Source organism: Oryza brachyantha, chromosome 9, assembly GCF_000231095.2.
Source record: "Oryza brachyantha chromosome 9, ObraRS2, whole genome shotgun sequence".
Classification (NCBI taxonomy): Eukaryota; Viridiplantae; Streptophyta; class Magnoliopsida; order Poales; family Poaceae; genus Oryza; species Oryza brachyantha.
In genome coordinates, this window is record NC_023171.2 from 2,897,875 (window position 1) to 2,919,738 (window position 21,864).

Genomic DNA, 21,864 nt, shown 5'->3' on the forward strand with positions numbered 1-21,864 from the left:
ACCGAAAGATCGGGCCACCCCCGTGCACATCAGATTCACCATGTAATCGCCTAGATTTTCTAATCTAATTAGCTAGCGTGAAATTGATCTACAGTATGGAGTTCAATTGCGTATGTGTAGGTTGATCTTACATTAAAGTCCTTCAGTTTCAGTTTAGCGAGTCGTTAAATCTCGATTTAACGGGTTGTTGATACTTGTCGTTCTTCCGCTAATAGTGCATAGGTTCGCGTTTCGGCTCTGATTCATCGCGCGAATCTCTGATTCGTGCATGTTTCAGTTCCGTTTTGCGAGTATACGTTCCGTTCGCGATATCTCGAGTCGCGGCCCAACCCGTGCTCGAAGTCCCCATCACCTCCGTGCACGTGTGTCCCTCCCAGCGACCGTGTGCCACAGATCCCGTCATGCTCACGTTGTTGCGCCGTCGGTCTCCTCTCCCCCGCCTCACCACCCAACCCATGTGCACCGCGTGGACGTGCCTCACTCGCATCGTCGGTCACGCCGTGTTCGCTTGCCATTGCTACCGTGCTACGCCGTGGCCACCGAGCTGCCTCGCCACAATGCTGCCGCCGTCGCACTACGCCACTGTCGCGCCTCACCGCCACAGCAGCCATGCACCACAGCTGCTCGCCCTCCTCCGCACCTCCCTCACCGTCGCGTTGCAGCGAAAACGCTTCATCATGCCGCGTCCCACCACTCGCTGCTGCCTCTTCCTTTCCTCCCTTCCCTTCCCTCTCGTGACACAACCGCTCGCCGTTGTCGCCGTGCGCGCGCAGCAGCGCCACACGCCGTCACCACATTGTCACGTCCCGTCGCTCGACGTCCTCTAGTCGGTCGTCGTTGTCGCGCCTCTCCCTCCGCTTTCGTCCCCTGCCGCCGCACCCGCGTAGGCCCGACCAGTTGCCGTGTCGCTCTCACCGTGCCATGTCGCCACCGCTTCACCCACACCGGCCCAATGGCCACGCCGCTTTTCCCAGCCGTCGCTAACCGCCTCTCCGCCCTAAAAGCGTCGCCGTCGCACTCGTCTTCCCTTTTAAACCCCCGGCCATTGCTTACTCTCCCTTCGCTCGCTCGTGCTGCTCGCCAATGCGTCACCGTCGCCACCTCTCCACGTCACTGCCGCTCACCCGCCTTGCGCCACCCTTGCCATCATCGGCGGTGCGGTGACGCCTCTCGGCCGTCGCCAGCGCCAAGCCTCCGCTTGCCTAGCACCGCCACCGCCTAGCGCCGCCGGCCGTTGCCTTTGCCCGCCGATCGCCGCCGCCGACCATCGCCGTCGTCGTCTTCCCGACGCCGTCGCCACCTTAGGACCTCGTCGATATTCACGGCTCGCCCGCGTCACTCCTCCTCGCTGTCATCGTCGTCGCGCCGGTGAGCCAAAACCCCCTTCCTCCTCCCTCCTCTCTTCTGCCGCCTCCGTGTGCGTGTGCTGCGTCGTCACGTCGTCGGCTAAGCGCCTTCTCTCCTCTGTCGCCGCTCTCACCCTCTTCCCCCCTCTCTCTCCATTGGTGCTCGCTGCCACCCCGCTCGGCCAGCATCTCTGCCTCCTCTCCCTGCTCCCCTACCCTTTCCTCCCTTGCCGCCAAGCTGCGCAATGTCGCGCTAACATCGATGCCTCTCCCCTTCGTCGCCTGGCCCGGCTGCAGGCCGGTGCTCGTCGCCGTCGCCCATTCGCCGCCGTGGTCACCGCCTCCTCTCCTTGTCTTCTCCTCGACATGCACCTGTGCGCCACTCCTCACTGCCACTGGTTGTCGATTTCGCGTCGCTGCACCGACCATCGGTCTTTGCCACCGTCGGTCATTGCGCTCCTCTCTTCCCGGCTCCCGCCGTCCTCCCCTTGCTCCTCCCCTGCCCCTGCCATCGTCACCGCTTCCCTTCCTCGTCCTCCCCTCACTCTCTGCTTGCACCGTGTTGCCTGTTGTCGGGTCACCGTTGCGCCACCGATCTTCCCTGGCCGCTGCCGATCTGCCCCTGCCCTTGCTGCCCCTAGCCGCCTCTACCAACCTCCACGGCGCTGCTCGGCCGATACCTCTTCCTCGACCCTTCCTTCCCTCCTCGGCCATCGTCGCCTCGGCGCCGCCGTCGCGTGTGCTCGTTGCCACCGCTGCCAGTCACGCTCGCGCTGCTCGCCGGTCACCGGCCGTTCACCGTTAGTGTCCACCTCCATGTTGGCCGTCGCCGATTGCCGCCCACCACCGCCTGCTCCCCGCTTCTGTTCGGCCGGAGCCGAGTTCCCTCTCTCTGACTGACGGGCCCCGCCCGTCAGCCCTCTCTCTCCTCTGACGAGTGGACCCCACCCGTCGCTCTCTCCCTGTCTCACCCGAGCTGTGGGCCCCGCCTAACAACTATCCCTCTCTCCCTCCCTTTCTATCTGCTCGCGGGACCCGCTTGTCGGTCTCCACCTCTCACCGACACATGGTTCCGACATTTTGGCTTTATCCCTCTCCCTTCCCGGGGGCCCCACGTGTCATACTTCGGTCGCCTCTTCTGTGCCACTTCTAAGTGGGCCCCAGCCATCAGCCTCACTCTCTCCTTGCTGATGTCTTCGCCTCTGATTAATTGCACAATAATTCGTTAAGGTTTTCTGTTTAGCTTAAAAACATAGTTAAAATTTTAAAATTCATAACTAATTTATCTAGTCTCCGTTTTAGTCCATTCAAGTTTCATTAAATTTAGGAAAATGCCAAGAATTCATTAAAAATAGTTTCTTTCTCTGTTTCAGTAGTTTTGTAGTTTGTTTTGCTTGTTTTGCTCTATTTGTCGTAGGTTTTGACCCCTTCGAAGCGTCGTCCGTTCGCGAAGTCGTCGCCGAAGTTCCTCGTCGGTCTGAGCAAGGCGAGTGGCATCCTTCATTGATCATATTGATCCGATGATTATAAAATTCCCCTGCTTTACATTCAAACATGCATTGTTTTAATCTATTTAATTTATTTATCTAGTGGGCAATTACCTTTATATCCGTTGATTTCCACTTATTACCATTGTCATCCCAGGGTTAAATTGACTAGAAATAGGTTTAGGCAATGCTTAGCCATGCTTGGTTCAACTAGTTCACTAATTATTATTTAATTAACTGTTAGACTTTGATAGACCTTTGATGGTTGTCATCATGATGAATTTCCCGATGTGGATTAAATACAACTAAAATACTGCTTATGGCGGGCTATGGGTGCATGGTTTTGAGAGTCGTGCACATGGCAATTAAGGACCGGTACTCAGGAAACCCTGGAAGTCTTACACGTACTTACCACAGGCCAGAGTGGGCAACGGTGAGATCCGTAGTCTAGCTTGTCCCTATTTAACGTACCCAGGCTAGGGTGAGCGTGATGGAGTATGGATGGGAGTCGTGGTGTAACAATGGCCTATGCTGCTTTCGGATTCACCTAGGCACAACAGGGGGTCGCCCGACTTGGTGTAAAGGAGGGGGCGAAACCTGAAGTGTGGTGCAATTGTCTAGGGAGGGTTAGGTGAAAGGTCCTATCACTGCCACTCGGCATGATGACGTGTCTGCGCAGGCACGGTGACATGTCGATGGGTTGTGTCTTGTGGGTAAAGTTGTACACCTCTGATAGTTGTGTCCGCGGTTTTGGGGCGAACTGACAAATTCGCTGGGATTAGTGGAACCATTAATAACCTGATTAATTTGGAATTGGTTTGACCCTGCGCAATGTGGTGTAATGTTGGCAGTGGTTTGAGTCTGTCACAATATGGTGTAACGTTGGGCAGAGGGTTGACCCTGTTGCAGTGTGGAGTAATGCTGGGCAACGGTTTGGGCTTGTTGCAACGTAGTGTAACATTGAACAGTGAATGGTTATTTTCAAGTACTTTACTTTACTTATTATTCAGTCTATTTTATCTACTGTTTTGCTAAATTACTGTTGCTTTTGTACAAGTTAACCTTAGATTGCATTCATTTATTATTCCTCTTGGGTGTTATTTATTGAGTACGGTGGTTTGTACTTAGCCTTGCTTAATTTTCCCCACCAGAGCAAGTGCCAGAGTTTCAGTCGAAAGGTTGTTTGCAAGGTTGAAGCGAGGTTCAGTCTGTCGTCAAGAATGTTTGTGGTGTGGAGCTGTCAACGCCAGCCGAAGCTGAAGATTAATTGGAGTTTCAGTTTGTTTCTTTTTCCGCTGCATTTTGATAGATAATTGTTTTAATTCGTTTCTAAGTCATAGAACTATGTATTAATTTGTCATAGTGTGTAGTTGGGCTGATTCTTGGACCGAGATTTAATGCATGCTATTGTTCGGAAATTTGGTGTAAATTTCTGGCCATGATGGAAAAAGAAAAAGAGAGAGTTTGGGCTGCGGCCCAAAAGTGAAAAAAGGGAAAAGGTGGGAAAAGGGGAAAAAGAGGGAGAACCTCACTTTGCCAATTTTTAAATTAATTTTTGGATCAAGTTTTTATTCTGTGCAATTCAAATTTAAATTGAGTTAGTGATTTCACTGTTCTTATATATTTTAGAATATTCCGGTGAGCTTCGATTTAATTAAATTAGTTCTTTAGAGGGGATTTTTCGTGAGTTTATTAAGCCAATTATTATTTATCAATTTCTTTTATTGATTTAGGCTTGGGATAGAAACTTGGGGTGTGACACACACTAGTCCCTAAGTAATTTTAACCAATAGTTTGGTTTTAGTTTTTATTAGAAATCAGTCGTTCCATACGTGACGAGAGGACCATGGAGTGTGGTGCGTTTTTTTTTATTTACTCCATTCTAAAATAATTTCAAGGGCGATTGTTTGGTTTTTTATGGAAAAGTCAAACAATATATTTGCAAACAAAAAACAATTTGTAAATAAAACTTTTTTATATATGTATTAATCTAAAATCAAGGCCGTAAAATAAACTATAGTAAAAATATCACATAATAAACTCTAAATTTAAGATTAAAAATTTAAATTTAGGCTTATAAGTATACACATAAATTTGGCCCGCCTGCCACCGCTCGCCTACCGCTGGCCACTAGGAGAGAAGCAAAGGAGAGAGGAGGGGAAGAAAAGAAGAGAAGAGAAAAAATAAAATAACCTAATATGTGGGACCCACCGGGCGCTATATTAGCAAAATCAGTAAATAAATGTGTCAATACTATCGATGAACCTTTTCTGAACGGATTATGCGAGTTTAGGGGCGCATATTTCTAGTATTCCGATTAAGTAGGGTTGAAAGTGATTAGGATAATTTTCGTTCGATCGGATTGTTTTTCGGATTCGGATAGCTTCGGTCGGATAGTTCCGGCATTTATCGAATTCAGAATCGAATTCGGATTTTTTTGTTCGGATACGGAGACGAATACGGTACGAGTGATATCCGTCGGGTACTATCCGGATTTTTTTCGGGATATCTGGACCTATACATTAACCATTCAATCAAATCAGCCCGACCTAAATAAGTCCATCCCAACGGCCCAACTAGTGTTAACCTTAGCTGATTCTGACTAACTGGCTTCAAGTAGTCTAGGCATCACGTCACATAACCGCCATGGATATTTCTTTTTATAGTATTAGTAATCACTTATATTTAAAAATATTGATAAGTTATATACTTATATTCAAAATAACAAGTTATATTTTTTCAATGATATGTGAAGCTTAGTTTAAGAGGTTTTTTATGTTCCTATTAATATTCGTGCCGTATTTGTTTCGATTCGTATTCACTCCATATTTGTATTCGATAATATTCGATTCCGTTTTCGTATCCGAGTTTCCGATTCCGATTTCGATTCTAAAAAAAATGAAAACGAATATGATAGAGCCAGTGTCTGACCGTATTTGATCCGTTTTCATCCCTACGATTAAATGACGAAAAACAAACTTGAGACTTTTTTCAGTGAACAACCACAAGGTTCCACTACTCTGCAGTTGGGCCTCAATGACGATCTTTCTGGACCCAGGAATGAGGAATTTTTTTGGAGAAATATTATGTTTTTAATGAAAAATCGTAAAATTGGAGTTCGGCCACCGAAAATCGGCAAAGTAGTAGGCAGTCGAATATTAATAGATCGATAGGGCACATGTCGAACGAAGGTTGTTCAACAGGCCGTCTATCGTCCTGAGAGAGTCCGACATGTCTATGTGCAGGACCGTCGAACTCCCACAGTTCTTACATGCCAACTAACTAAGCTATACGTGCTCTCACCTCCTGGCTGTTTATGGGCTCACTACTCACTGCCAAACTCTACTCACTAATCAAGCCATGCAGCCCTATCGAACTTTGGGAGTTCGACGGGTCTTGGACACAGATATGTCGAACTCCCTCAGGATGACAGCTGGCCTGTCGAACAATCTTCGTTCGACCGGTGCCATATCGATCTACCAATATTCGACCGTATACTACTTTGAAGATTTTCCACGTCCGAACTTCAATTTTACGATTTTCTATTAAAAAAATAATATTTTTTCAAAAATTTTTTAGAATGAGAACCACTTATTCTTGACCATTCCACCACCCGGTTGCTATTAAAAACCGCTCGGGTCATGCGGTATTATTTGGTTCAACCGCCGTCTCGGTTTTTAACTATATGCTGATTGCGGAGGAGAAAAGGAAACCGGGAAAATCAGTCCCCATCCCATCGTCCCCAAGTCTCCGCCGGGGGGGGGGGGGGGGGGTGGGGGGCCTCCTCCGGCGGGAGCGGGAAACGGCAAAAAGTTTTCGCAAGAGGAGGGACCCAGAACTTCCCTCCCTCAGCACCCAAATCACTAAACCCCTCCACCTCCAGGGCGAACCCTAGAGCGACCCCTTACGAAACCCTAGCGACCCCAGCCATGGTGATCGCGGTGGAGGGGGGCTTCGTGCACGAGGAGGAGGATGTGGACCACCCCATGCGCTACCTCCCCCTTGGTCGTGTCTACTCCTCGACCTCCCCATGCCCGCTCCCCAAGAAACCCCGCGCTGCCGAGGACGGCAAGCCCCCCGTGATCGTGTACTACCGCCGCCGCCGCAAGAAGCCGCGGGTCGAGGGGCCACCGCTCTCGCCTGCCACGGCGCCGCCGATGCTGCGCCAGCGGAGGGACGAGGAGGATGAGGGTACCCGGCGGAAGGGTTCTCTCAAGTACGAGCTACTAAGCCTGGGGCCAGCCCCGCCCGCATTAGGCGGCGACAGGGTGGAGTCCGCGCAGCGGCGCTGCTTAAGGCGTAGCGGAGGTGCTGAGAGGAGGGGTTACTTCTCTGAACCCAAGAGGCGGCAGCGGCCGGGCGTGCACAAGGAGGCTGTCTCATCGGCTGGGAGAAGATGGTTAGAGTGAGTTTGGATCTGTCTATGCTTGCCATTGCTTGAGAATAATATTTTCTCCATGCCCTTAAATCAAAGTACTTCATTCTAAAAGAACTATGAGAAACTTAGTTATTGTTTACTCTGGTTCTATCACAGGTTGGAAATTGAGGGTGCAGATCCACTGGCCTTTGTGGGATTAGCATGCAAGGCAAATTCTTGTCAAGGATTTTTTATTTGCTGTTTTTAGGGGAATGTAGGAGTTTGGAACCTGAACTTTTACTGTTAATGCAGGTTTTCTGGCCCCTCGATGATGATTGGTACAAGGGCTCTGTCACAGGTTACAATGAAACAATGAAGAAACATCTGGTATGATCTCCGATCCTTACTGGTCTGAAGATGATTTTTTTCCGTAAAACATTGTCTGCAATAAGGCTTGTTTTTGCTAAATTTTACTTCATTCTCACTGAAAATTCTTAATGTCAGCTGCTAGATACATTTTATGAATAACTCAATTTAAGCATAATGCAGGTAAAGTATGATGATGGTGAGTCAGAGGACCTTAACCTAGCTGATGAAAGGATAAAGTTTTCTATTTCATCTGAAGAAATGAAGTGCAGAAATCTGAAATTTGGAATTTCCAATCTGAACAAGAGGGGATATGATGAGTTGCTTGCCCTTGCTGTTAGCCTGCATGATTACCAAGGTCTTGATCCAGGTGATCTTGTGTGGGCTAAACTTTCAGGTACTCATCCTATTGTGTTTTGTACTTCTGACTTTCTGGTATTTTCAGCTGATTAATTATGAATTTCATGGCTATGTGCTTTTTTAGCATGTAACTGGAACTTATAATACCAGTTTTGCTTGCAATGCAGATTTCAATTATTTTTGGCTATATGATAGTAATTTATTACATTGTCAACAGAAGTTTGTGCAGAATATTACATTGTCACAAAAACTCACTAATATATTTTGAATCTTGAGCTCCATCAGACCATGACACACGCCACATGATTTCGCTTCTGCAGAATATTGATGTTAGGGCATTGGCATGGACTCCATTACACACATTTTGACTATTAATTGAAAGTAGTTTTTGTGCATATTAGTGAGAGAGATTTTAAGGTTTCATTGCATGCACATTCTAGATCGTCATCTATTTGAGAACAGAGGTAGTAGTGAAGCCTGTTTGACCTTTAAGATTTCTATGATGTTTTCGTGTTTTTCTCTTTATTTGACTGACATTGTTTCGTTTAGTCTTTTGTGCTTTATGTAGCTGCTGAGTGTTAATTCTTTTAAGTTGAACTCTTTTTAGTTCATACATTCCTGTGAATTACACTAATACTAAAAGCATGGAGCATGAATTTTCGTTCTTATTCTTTTGGTGGTTCGATGCGCTTCCACCCATGAGGTGTTCATCTTTTATGAGGCCTGAAATTTATGTCATGTGTTTCAACAGGTCATGCCATGTGGCCTGCTGTTGTGGTGAATGAATCAACTGTTCCTGCTAACCAGGCTTTGAAGCCAGGTCGACTAGATCAGTCGATACTTGTTCAATTCTTTGGTACTCATGATTTTGCCAGGTTTGATTATGTAAAAAGATATCTACAATAATCTTCATTTTTCCTTAGAAAGGTACCCTATAAGATGTTTCCTTTTTTTACCTCAGGATTAAGTTGAAGCAAGCAGTGCCCTTTTTGAATGGCCTTCTTTCTTCTTTGCATCTTAAATGCAAGCAAGCACGCTTCCACCGAAGCTTAGAAGAAGCCAAGGAGTATATATCCAGAACCTCTGTTTTAGAACTAATTTACAAAAAAAAAAAAATTCTGAGCATTTAAGTTTTTCTCTTATATTGTGAGGTAATCAGTTAGGTATTCTGAAATATTTTACTGTATAGGTTCCTTTGCACACAGTTGCTTCCAGAAAGTATGTTGCAACTACAGAAATCCATGGAAAAGGGTGGTTCTAATGTTAATTCCAATAAGGATGGAGTACATTCTAGTGATAATTTATCAGAAGATAAAACAGCTCAAAGCGGAGGGGATTATGATGAGATGACTCAAATAGAACTAGGAAATCTTCGTGTGAGCAAGTTAGGTATGTCTTTAACAAATATTATGAATGCAGAACATTTTATTTCTTTTTCGGGGTACTCAGAGAAGCAAAATTTCAACCTTTTAGACTGTCAACAGAAAAGTGGACAAACATAACAAGGTCTAAATCACATATTTACATAATATCTAAAATATAAGCTACAGAAATGTTGCAAAAATGTGCTTATCCAATTTTCTCTTCTTTTTATCCGTTCAACGATTCCAAGCATGAATGCTTGTTTGTTTTGGAAATGACAGCCTTCTTGTTCCTACCCAGTTGAAGGATGGTACAGTTGTCTTTTTTGGGGGGAAAATATCTATGAGCTATGGTGCTGAAAAAGTTAAATGCCAGTTTGTTCTGACAGGCTTAGGCATCAGTTTAATGAAAGTGGATTCCATTTTTTGTTCAGGATATTGGATAGCTTAGATTGTGCAGATCATCATATGTTGTCTAGTTGTCCTAAACTTAAATCCTTCGAAAGATTTTTTATTCACCTGATTTGGTTTATTTGCCTGGCCCAGAACTCCTCAAAGACATGATTCCTGTTTTAGTTTTTTCTGCACATTTCTTATACACTTCTTGTTAACAATGTAAATTTTTGATGCAGATATATTTGCAGCTACTATATTGAAATAATGAAGAGAAATTTGAATAATGTTTGTCCACTTTTTAGGAGTCATTGTTACTCCCTACTCCACCTCTGTCCCAAAATACAGCTTCCTTTAGCTTTCAAATTTTGTCCCAAAATGTAGCTACCTTTCCAACTACTATCTTGTCTTAATTTCATAACCATCCCCAATTTAATTTCATCCCTCTTCTTAATCCCAAAATTTCCAAAGGTAGCTATATTTGAGGATGGAGGGAGTGCGTTGTTAACATGATTTCTGAATTTCCAAGTTTATGGTTGCAAAAAATCATATCTAGTTACCAATAGCAAGGCAGTTTGGTTGAATTTCTGTAGAAACGATTGGTTTCAACAACAGACATTGCCCTGACCTTTATAGATAAAACGCGCTTGATTGGCTAAGATTTACAGCCATCATTTGTCTGTGTTGAACTTATTAATAACTTATTTTTAGAACATTTGTTGAGTGCTTCTTTCTGCGCAGCCTGAATTTTTCATGTTGATACTTTTGATCCTATTGTATCCAAGCTTAACTCTTCTCTGAGCTTTCAGGTAGGATAGCAACTGATTCAGACTATTTCCATAACAAAAAGCACATATGGCCTGAAGGGTATACTGCCTTCAGGAAATTCAGATCAGTGAAAGGTAATTGCCACTTTGGGAATTTTGTTTTAAGCTTGTAACAAATGTAATAATCTAATATTAGATTCACTATACTTCATTAGTTTCATAATTAGTACATTATTTTTCGTGCAGATCCACATGTAGTAACACTTTACAAAATGGAGGTATTGAGGAGTTCAGATCTAAAAGCCCGGCCGTTATTTAGGGTCGTATCAGAAGATGGAGCACAAGTAAGCAGTTTGAGAATTTTACTGGCTGTTCTGTCATTTCTGGTTGCATCATCTTCTTGCTTGAGTGTTATCACCATTTTATTCAAAAACCAGCAATATGTATGTGCATTACGATGAGTCACAACTAAATATGATATATATCTAGTATGTAGAACACAATAAACTATTCATTATCTTCAAATATAAAATGTATATACATGGTGTATGAGACTGATTGATCACCTACGCCTACTCATTTCCAAAGAGATGCTATATGAAGTAGTGAAGGTCTTCAAATAATACATAAATGGCTACATAATTGCAGCCAAAGGTCTGGAGAGGGGATGGGTGCAGAACCTACCATTAAACCAGTCCCCAGCTCCATTTTTTAAACAGTAAGATATTGTAGAAATATGCATGCAAATGATTATTACTATTGGATGACCTCATATATTCTCTCTGTCCATATCAATCACTGCTATTTCAGGTGCATCCATATTTGCTGTGATTCCTTGTGGTAGAAAATTTATGTTATCACTTCGTGTTATGGTACAAGTGCTACATTATCCAGTCAATCACTCAATTAACTGCTACTTGTTGCCCTTTTCAAACCAGTTGACTTACATATTGCTATCAATTATCACACCATATTTCGTGAAAAGGAGCAATTTGTGGGGATGACCAAGTCTCTCGTTGTATGGATGGTTATTGCTGCAGTATGAAAAAATTATTTTGAATTATGTACATTTTCTTAATGTAATGAATTCTGATGACCAGATTGATGGTTCTACCCCAAATGCATGTTGGAAGGAGATATATTGCAGATTAAAGGAAAAACAGCGCAATGTGGCCTCTGAGTCTGACGGAAATGTTTGTCAGAGATCCGGTACCTACATGTTTGGCTTTTCAAATCCACAAATACGACAACTTATTCAGGTGTGTTCTACTACTACCGAAATACTCATGCTTTGCTTTGGAAATATATTACAAAATATCATAGATTTTTTATCAACTATGTTAATTTATAAAAAAACTATGGAAAGCAATGGGGTGGTAGACGCACTGCAACCACCCACCACCACTAGAGACATTTAAAGTAGTATAAAGTATAGATCCCTGACTGTGACGATGCTTGCCATTGTTTCCATATTGAAATTTTGTGCCTAGGAAGTGCATTTCATTATTTTTTAAACTAATTCAACTGTATATTTTCAGGAGTTGCCCAATGCGAGGTTGTGTTTAAAGTATTTTGAAAATGCTGGAGACACCTTTCGTGGTTATAGAGCTGTTCATGTCAATTGGAAAGATCTAGACTACTGTAGTGTCTGTGATATGGATGAGGTAAATGATCTTTGTCCTGTTCTCATGCATAAGCTATTCAATGGGTAAATAATAAAATTGAATATTATTTAAACTCTTTTGAATTGCAGGAATATGAAGACAACTTGTTCTTGCAATGCGATAAGTGCCGTATGATGGTAGGCACATGCTTTCATTGGCTAGCTTCATTAAGATGCTAAATTTTGAGATGTTTGAGTAAGTGTTAATGTATGATTCAGGTGCATGCCAGATGCTATGGTGAACTTGAACCATTGGATGGAGTCCTTTGGCTTTGCAATCTGTGTCGACCTGAGGCACCTCGTGTTTCTCCACGATGCTGTCTTTGTCCAGTAACAGGTATAGAATCACGTTGCAGTTTCTTGCATAACAAGGCTATAAACTTAGGGAAAATTGTGTTCTTGCCCTTACTTTCAGATGCAAATGTGATTTTGCCCCAATTTTTTAGGGTTTCTGATTTTGCCCTTGTTTTGGATGATCGTTTGGTGGGCCTAGAATAAGGGAGTGAAGAAAATGATGAAATTTCTTAGGAAATACGAATATACTAATATACCCCTAAACTCTATAATATCACACCTGCTGCCTTTCCATTGCCAGTGCCTCATCTGAGACATGGCTGCTGGCGGCGGTGCACGGTGAGTTAGCGGTGGCAGGGCAAGGTGCAGCAGCTGGTGCTGATGGCACTTGCGATTGGATGAGGTGGTGAGGCGCCATGAGCAGAAGCGGCTCGTGCCGGGAGGCACAGTGAGAAGTTGGCAGCAGCGCAAGGCAGGCCGGCGCAGTGGCTGGGTGAGGTAGCAAGGCGTGGCAAGCAGCAGCCGGTTCCCTTGGTGCTTGCGATTGGACGTCGCGGCTGGGCTAGCTGGACGGTGCCACGAGCACCAGTTGTTGGGCACACAGATGGGCGAGGGAGACAAGTGCAGCAAGGAGCAGGGGTGCAGCCTACTTGCCTAGGAACAGCAAGGAACACACAACATAGGTGTTCATGGTGGAGCTGTTCTCAGTGGAGGATCTCTTCATCAAATTCTGTTTAACTTTTATTGAAATTCTATCAAATTTCATAAGATTGTCAAAAATCGTGGCAGATTTCAATTGCGTAAAAGATCAGGTGAAATTTCATGTCAAAAGCACATAACAGATCTTTAAAAGTAGGGGTAAAATTGCAACAATAATCTGGGGCATATATATGTCTTTTTACCATGGACTTAACACCACCAACCAGACTTAACAGGCCCGGGGTAAATTGTAGCTTCAATTCAAGAAAACATGGGTAAAATCACAAACCCTTAAAAAAACAAGGACAATCACAATTGCATCTAAAAGAAGGGGCAAGAACACAAATGCCCCATAAACTTATTTGATATATTTGCTTTATTTAGGGGGCGCAATGAAACCTACAACGGATGGCCGCTGGGCTCATCTTGCATGTGCTATATGGATTCCTGGTATAGTCATTTTGTTGATCCACAGATCTTAGTGATGTTCTGTCAGAGCAGGCTTTTAATTCTATTAATCCTAACTTTGCTACAGAAACTTGCTTAAAAGATGTGAAGAGAATGGAACCAATTGATGGATTGAGCAGAATCAACAAGGTTCCTTTTTCCTTTCTGCTTTTGATTTTGTTGTGATCCTAGTTTTCTCAGCACGTCACCGGTGTTTTATATGCAGGACCGCTGGAAACTTCTATGCAGTATTTGCGGAGTTGCTTATGGAGCTTGCATACAGGTACTTTTGCAATTGTTTTTAAACCTGTGATTGGTTCATCATTACATATTATTGCTTATTTCCTTTTCTTCCTTGGAAGAGATCATGATATTTTTCCTTAATATAGTGTTCTCATCCTACTTGTCGTGTTGCATATCACCCTCTTTGCGCTCGTGCTGCTGATCTGTGTGTTGAGGTATCTTAGTCTTTGTGATATGGCATATTATTTTCTTGAAAACTTATCTGTTCCCTAAATAATACCTATATTTACTATGTGCAACTATTATGTTAATTTTAGCTTGAAGATGATGACAAAATCCACCTTATGTTACTTGATGAGGATGAGGACCCATGTATTCGTCTTCTCTCATACTGCAAGAAGCACAGACAACCATCAACTGAACGTCCATCTATTGAAAGCAACCTTGTTAAGCCCACTGTGGTAGTTCAGACAGATGCAATTCCATCATCTGGTTGTGCAAGGACTGGTAAGAGATCAAACGATGTTTACTTGAGGCTAAGGGCAATTTTCTGCATATTAAATTTGATTATTTTTTAGAAGTAATCGATATTTTTTTCTTCTATTTGTGTTTTGACAACAACTCCTTGTAATCTTATGGGACAGAGCTAATTAGTTATGCAAATGTTATATTGTTTATCTCACTATATAAAAAGAACCTACTAGTAGTCTTGGTGGTAGTAGTGAGTCTGCCATCTCACCATGACCTCTAGAGTTGGTGGGATTTTCTAAGCATAGATAAATAGATCTTTGTTTGCCTCTCTGTACATTGTTGTTTGCTTGCATAGTATATATGTTTTCCATTAGAAATATGTATAACTTCCAAGTTTTGAACTTTTGATGTATTTTTTAAAATCCATTTCAATGCAAGAGTATTGTGCTAGTTAATATGTTTTCCTGCTTTTTAATTGCCCATCCAGTTCTCTGCTCATATTTAATCTCTCCATTATTTGCATTCCTTTTCAGAGCCTTATGATTTCCATGGGAGAAGGGGCCAAAAGCAACCTCAAGTTATGGCTACTGCTTCTGTAAAACGTTTATACGTAGAGAATAGGCCTTATATTGTCAGTGGCTTCTGTCAAAATAGAGTAGGCTATGATGCTACCAGTGAACCGACTCAGTCAGTTGGCTCATTGGATGTTGCACAGCAAGAAGTTGTTGGCAACGTGTCTTCTATGGTTGAAAAGTATAAAAGCATGAAGTCTACATTCAGGAGGAGGCTAGCTTTTGGTAAGTCCATTAACATGTACCAATAGCATCTACGTATAATTAGCAGTTTTGTGGATTGAAGACAGAACTATCATTCTATATCATAAAGCTGTCCGTCCTTAGCATTATTGGAACAAAAATAATGATTTCAGGTTAACATTTAGTAGTACTTTATAGTATCAATTTTCGTTTCATTCATGCTGTTATGGTAACTCTGAGGGGAATGTGGGACATTTACAGTAGTAACAGTAGCATATATGGTGTAGTTTGTCCCAGTTGTCCTCTTTTGTGTTAGGGTTGTGTGAGCTGTTGAGGTGATCTTCCATTCATTGTGGCCTACCAGGATAGGTCCCATTTTTATCCTCTCGGGTTGGTGTAATCTCTTCATGAAATAAATGATAGAGCTCCTGCTCTCGGTTTCAAAAGTAGAATCTATAGAAGTTGCATAAGATGTTGTGTAGATCCACCTGGTAAAGAACTTACAGATATTAGCATGGGCTTGTTGGTTCTCATAATTTGGATTTGGTTCTGTGCATTGACTGAAATGGATTAATGGACTCCACTTTTCCAAGGAATCATATCAATATCGTCTTGGACAGGTGCATCGTAGCTATGGCATTGTAGATATTGATTGATGTATTGATTTTGAAACATTGGTATATAAAATTGTGATGTTCTAATGGTCACTTATGTTTCTGTGAATTTTGATTTATTTAACCTTTTTTAATTATTTGTGACAGGAAAGTCAAGAATTCATGGATTTGGTGTCTTTACAAAGGTGGCGCACAAAGCAGGCGACATGGTATGTTCTTTTTTTTTCCCCCACTGTAAAGCCTCCTTTTGGCATTGTGTGGATTTCCAAAATCACTTATTTACATTTTCGGATGTAACAGTTAGTTAAGAGCTATTTTCTTGTAGTTGTATCAGCAAAACCTGGCTGGGATTTGGAAAAAGATTTCTATCTAGCAAGGTCCCACAGCACAACATTCCACAAACAGGCCAAAGACGAATTGCTTTGCTTTTTGTAAGGAACCTAGTTGTCTTGTATGGAGAATTTGCAGTAACATCATAAAGGAAATAAGTAACAAATATGGAGATGTAGTACTGTAATGATCCATGATTGCCCTATGGCATTGCAAACAGCAGAAAGTAGCTTCTGTATTAGTTTCTGATGGCTGTGAGCTGCTAGATGATTTTGTTAAGATGAGCCAGATGATGTTGTGGGTAACTCTGGTGTCTCAGTGGCTTCTTATAGCCATCTGCTGTCTTCTAGTCTTTTGGCAAAGTTTTGTTTAGAGTTCCTATATATTGCAGAGATGATATGGGCAGAAATTTGTCCTGATGACATCAGTAATGCTGATACTTTGGACGAGTTTATGTTGGTTGTAGTGTTACTGGACTATATTTTGCAATTGTTTGCAGTTCTGTTCAGTTTATTGTTCCTATTGATATTCTTGTTAGATAATTGATTATCTGATCTTGCTATTGTGATGCTAACGAAATATTTTCCTATCTACCTGTTCAGATGATTGAGTACATAGGAGAGCTTGTCAGGCCACCAATATCAGACATTAGAGAGCGGCGTATATACAACTCTTTAGTGGTATGTTTCTGTTAGTGTTTTTGGGTCCCTGAATTGTTGGTATGAATGTGTTCATGCTGTTGTCAAGTCAATGACGTTTCATGTATTTGGTTGGTACCTGACATCATGTCTGCTTGGCATGAATATCACCATCTCTCTTCTTTTTTCTTTTAATTTTATTTTTTGGGCCAGGGGGGGGGGGGGGGCGGGGGTTGCCTTGGATGGCCTCTTGTTGACCCTGGAAGAGGGAGGGTTATTCTCTCCGTTCTATACTGCTGTGCCCCTGTTTTCCTCTGCTCTGCTAATATCTGCTTTGTTGCTTTGCTGTTTCCCCTGATGCTTATAATACTGAACACTGCTGCTCATTTGCCTCCCTTTCTGTTTCTGGAGGGACATCTGGTGATATGGGACTGAATGAATGACTTCTTGTGTGAGGTTGTGGGATGGGTGTATTGTGTCTGGTACTCCCATCTCTTGTCTATTCTCCATTTTTATACACTGATTTGGTGCCATTAGGTGGCAGCAACTAGTTGGAGTGCCACGAAAATATTGGTTGATATACCAATACATGCTGTGTACCATACATAATTTCCAAAGGCAAGGATTTGTCCAACTAACTTTGTTTCTGCCTGACTATTTAGTCTCGTTGATGATTCATTTCCAATTTACTTGTTATTTCAAAATTTGATTTACAGTCCTATAAAACTTATGTTCAATGGCATATTTTGGTATGCAAATACAATCAAATGTTCACATATGTTCTGCCTTTTGTTAGTCTCATAACAGGGTAGCTTATTGCCTGCTAGCTCAACTGTTGCTATGATCTTAGGCTTGATTGTCTAATTTCTGAAAGCAAGAAGATCATGTGGAAAAACTGGTGAAGTGTTTGAGTTTCCAAAAAAAAGTGTTTTGCTTGGTGAGTGGTAAAGTTGAAAAGAAAGTCCTGAGTTATTTGTGTGCTACCCGTTTGCACTAGGTTGGAGCAATAGGATTCAGGCCAGATCCCATGTTTTTATAGATGAACTTGGAAATTTTCATTCAGGAGTACTTGCAGCATGATTATCTCGCTGAAATTAAGCATAAGAAAAACAGCTTATTAATGATTAAAAAATAATGTGGCTAAAATTTTTATATACGTGTTAGCGATCTAAAAGCAAAAGACTGGAAAATCAACTCTGAATTTAAGTTTTAAAATTCAAATTTTGGCTTACAATAAGCAAAAAGATGGGGCATTGGTATTGTCCAGAATTCAACCTGAAGCATTGAAGGGGTCACTATCAGAACATTTCCTTCTGAGCAACCCGATATTCCTGCATGAACTTGATTAGGCATCAGGATGAAGGTCATTTTCATAGGGTGCTATTCAGGAACATGGCATCAGGATTATCCACGTTCAACAGACATGATGTTGTCTTTTGTGTATGCATAGTAGACCCAGTTGTTTATACAGTGAGCCTATTGAGTAAGGTGTGGATTTAATTGTTTGCTTGATTTGTACATGCAAAGATAATTTAGATGATCATACAATTTGCTTATGTCGACCTTTTGTAGCCTGACTGATGTGCTTGCATGTGCTGTTGTTTTTAGACAAACCATTGTTGTGGATTAAATTTTATATAATCAATTGTTCTAAGTGACCATAAAACGAAAAGAATGCACCTGCTATCTGACTACGCTGCAATTCTTAAATCAGTCTATAACTACTTGGAGTAAATCCATTTGCAGGGTGCTGGGACATATATGTTCAGGATAGATGATGAGCGTGTTATAGATGCTACAAGGGCAGGAAGCATTGCCCATTTAATTAATCATTCTTGTGAGGTAAGGAAATATGCACTCCTTATGGAAGAGCTTTCAAATTTTTGTTAACATGCTTCATCTGCTCTCTTATGACCATATTGCATACCCTTTGCCTTTTTTCGGCATACTGTGAAAACAAAAGTAAAAATGCAATACCATATGCTTGATTGAGGCAATTTTGGATCTAACGAGGCAATAAGCTAAAGTTCACAATGGATTATGAAAAACTATCCTTTTCTGCCAAGAACTTGAGCTGTCTCTTACCAAGCAAAATATAAAATAACTCGGTGAGGTGTGAAATAATGAATTCGTTTGGAAACTGAAGCCCACAAGGACTATTGATACAATGCAATAAAATTTATCTTTAACTTCTTTTGATAGAATGGTAAATACACAACACACCAGAACCGCCACGGGAAAGACAGGAAACAAGATAGCTTTCACTCCCTATATTGGTAATATTTTTTGACATTTTTGGCATGAGGGAGTTCCAGATTTTATGATGTTTTACTGGTTTACTAAAATAGTCGCAATACTACCTAATTCAAGCCTATGTCAATATTATTTTTTCCTGACAAGACAGTTGTAACAGTTTTTTTTACCATTGCAGCCTAATTGTTATTCACGTGTTATAAGTGTTCTTGGGGATGAGCATATCATCATTTTTGCAAAGCGGGATATAAATCCATGGGAAGAGTTGACTTATGATTATAGGTCAGGATGGAATATCAATTGCTTGCAACCTTTTCAATATCAGTTTTACGAATAATAATATGATGCCTCATTCAGGTTTGTTTCGAGTGATCAACGGTTGCCTTGTTATTGCGGATTCCCAAAATGCCGTGGAGTTGTTAATGATGTTGAAGCAGAGGGGCAATCAGCCAAAATAAGGGTCAACAAAAGTGAATTATTTCACCAATGACTAAATTGAAGGTCAGAATATAAATATCTGTATTCCTTGCTATTTCAATGAGTAAATGTGTTTTCTCCTGTTCAAATTTCTGACTTAAAATTCTGTGCATGCACCCTCAAGTTGAGAAACTTAATAAATGTTCATTCAGCATGTTGGATTTTTTTTTTGTAAAATCATATATTCAACTGTACCTTATATGGTTGGCATTAATTAAGTGTTTTGCCAATTTTAAAAACAAAGGGCAAATAGATCTGTTTGTTAGTTTCCTTGATCGTTTGAGCTGGATCTCCAACCTCTGGAAATATAAGAACTGACTGCAGATATATTGTTCTTGCCAGAAGTTAACTTTAGTTTTAGAAACTGTTATACGAATTTCTTAACTATTATCTTTACCCCAAGAAGCAAATGGGGTAAATCCGCAACACGCCATCATCAGCTCCTATATTATGACATTTAGAACCTACCAAAGTGAGGAAGATTATGTGACCACAATAATTCCCCAAAGTTAGCCTTTCTGTAAACTAATTCTCTCCGCTTCAGAATGTAATGTGTTTTAGTTGTCATAAGTCAAACTTCTCCAACTTTTACCAAGTTTATAAAACAATAATTAACATCTACAATACCAAATAAATACACTATTAAGACATTTCATGGTAAATTTTAATGATACTAATTGTATGTGGATATTTTTTTTTTCCTATAAATTTGGTAAATTGAAAATTTTGGTGTGACATAATTTCAATCTCTCTATAAGGACAATCAAAAAACTAAAACAAATTACATTATGAAACAAAGGGAGTACAAGTGGACAGAAAAAAAAATCACACTTTTTAACTTATTTATGGAAACATGGATCAAATATGAATTTATGATTCTAATTTTGTAGTTACAATGTATGGGCACCCGGAACTAGATTGATAAGCCTGACAATCCAATTGGTTAAAAATGTTGTAAAACGATGTGCAAACATTTGATAATATAAGATGTATAATTAGGTCATGAAATATTTTGCGAGTCAGATATACATAATATTTGTGCATTGGTTATAGCAGTTATATTGTACTATGTGTATACTTAAGTAGAACTTGATATGAAGTGTATTTGTTTTCCCTGTGGTGGTTAATGTTTATTATGTCTTTCTGTGCTTGAAGCAAAAAAATATTGATCTGAAGTTGTAGTTATAATGTTAGCTTCAATATTTGCAGGGAACGTATTTTGAATTGCCTTAGGGTTGGATATGCTGTATCGAGAACTCTGTGCTCCTGACATGTGGGGCTAGCGGTAAATTAAAAAAACAGCTTGAGGTTTCCATGTGAGAAATGCTAATCATTCTTTACTCAGCTTAGACAGAATGCCGACGTAATTGTACATCTATTCTCATATAGGTTTGGCATTCCATTTGTTATTGCATAATTGGAACTTATTTTATGGGCAATCAAAATGTTCAGAGCATTTCATGTAATTTGTCTACTTTTAATCAGCTTATGCTGGTCCTATAAACCACATCTCTAGAAGTTTATTCGAATGATTCAGATTCCCTGTTAATAGTTCGATGGGGATGGTAAAACAATTCATGGAATATGTGCCCAGGCATCTGGATCGGACGGAGGTAGTGGCTAAAGCAGGGTGCTCTCTGAGACGCTGAATCTATCTTCACAGCATAACTAGGATGTCCAACATAACTAAACGTTTGCTTCAACTAGGTGTATATGATTTGTCCAAACTAGAGCACATACTTGTTTTGTGCATCATCAAAAAATGCGTCTTAGTCTGAAATAAGGCCGTCTATGCATCTTGTTCTTTTGGTTTGTATTGGTAAGCGAAAAGTAAAGTTATTTTGAGATTGAGATTACTTAGAAGAGTAATCATGTAGTGGATATAAATACTTGATCTAAGAGGTGCCAATATTACAGTAAAACACTTGTATCCATCTTTGAATAGCTAGAAACCATCTAATTATTCAATTCATACAACTAAAATGAAAATTTTGCTATGAGGCATCAAAAAACATGTAATTAGCATAGAAACATCATAATATCGTGACATCACTGGAAGATACTTCATAAAAGATGTAATTTGATGGAAGATGCTTTCATTATTATTTTATAACTTCAAGGACAAACGGAGAGAAAAACAATTGGAAATGATATGATTGCCTTTAGGCTAGCTGTGCCAGTCACCACAGCTAGCTTTCGTCACCATAAAATTTGTTGGCCCTGCCGCCATCAAAAGTTGCATGGATGAAGGGAAGTATCCACCTACTAGAGACTCGAAATAGCAAAAGAATTGACCGTGCGTGTATTAGCCTTTTCGTCTTTCAACCATACCATGGTCTTGCTCTATCCCTTAACTAATAAAGTTTGACTTTAAAAGTACCATTATTATTTACAAAATTAATTATGTACCACTAAAATTTTACGAAATTGGAACCTTACTACCATCAACTTTTCACCGTACATCGTCAAGATCACCCTTTTCTACTTCCCATCTCTTTTTGCGCCCTTTGTAGGGATATGGGTAGGCTATAGAAACATACAAA

At 41.1% G+C, this 21,864-nt stretch overlaps 1 protein-coding gene across 2 annotated transcripts; it reads left to right on the plus strand.

Moving 5' to 3' along the window:
• Positions 1–6,541: 6,541 nt before the first annotated feature.
• On the plus strand, positions 6,542–20,787 carry LOC102706778 (histone-lysine N-methyltransferase TRX1). Of its 2 annotated transcripts, XM_006660382.3 has the most exons (25): positions 6,542–7,238; positions 7,368–7,419; positions 7,503–7,577; positions 7,740–7,953; positions 8,668–8,791; positions 8,878–8,982; positions 9,106–9,305; positions 10,480–10,572; positions 10,684–10,781; positions 11,538–11,696; positions 11,976–12,101; positions 12,191–12,238; positions 12,320–12,437; positions 13,478–13,543; positions 13,629–13,690; positions 13,767–13,823; positions 13,930–13,998; positions 14,101–14,290; positions 14,788–15,051; positions 15,771–15,832; positions 16,556–16,633; positions 18,338–18,433; positions 19,023–19,126; positions 19,202–19,345; positions 20,531–20,787. In XM_006660382.3, exons 1-24 carry the CDS (start codon positions 6,763–6,765, stop codon positions 19,332–19,334), a joined length of 3,069 nt encoding a protein of 1,022 aa, XP_006660445.1. In that variant the 5' UTR covers positions 6,542–6,762; the 3' UTR covers positions 19,335–19,345; positions 20,531–20,787. The 2 variants fall into 2 exon arrangements, with proteins under 2 accessions (XP_006660445.1, XP_015696787.1); XM_015841301.2 differs by lacking the exons at positions 16,556–16,633; positions 18,338–18,433; positions 19,023–19,126; positions 19,202–19,345; positions 20,531–20,787 and adding an exon at positions 15,949–16,341.
• Positions 20,788–21,864: the final 1,077 nt, after the last annotated feature.

Bases quoted from the DNA above. Each gene is read 5' to 3' on its own strand.
- LOC102706778 (XM_006660382.3), top strand. From the start codon at position 6,763: ATGGTGATCGCGGTGGAGGGGGGCTTCGTGCACGAGGAGGAGGATGTG. The intron at 7,578-7,739 runs GTATGATCTCCG...AGCATAATGCAG, and splicing joins AAACAATGAAGAAACATCTG to GTAAAGTATGATGATGGTGA. The intron at 13,544-13,628 runs GTATAGTCATTT...ACTTTGCTACAG, and splicing joins ATGTGCTATATGGATTCCTG to AAACTTGCTTAAAAGATGTG.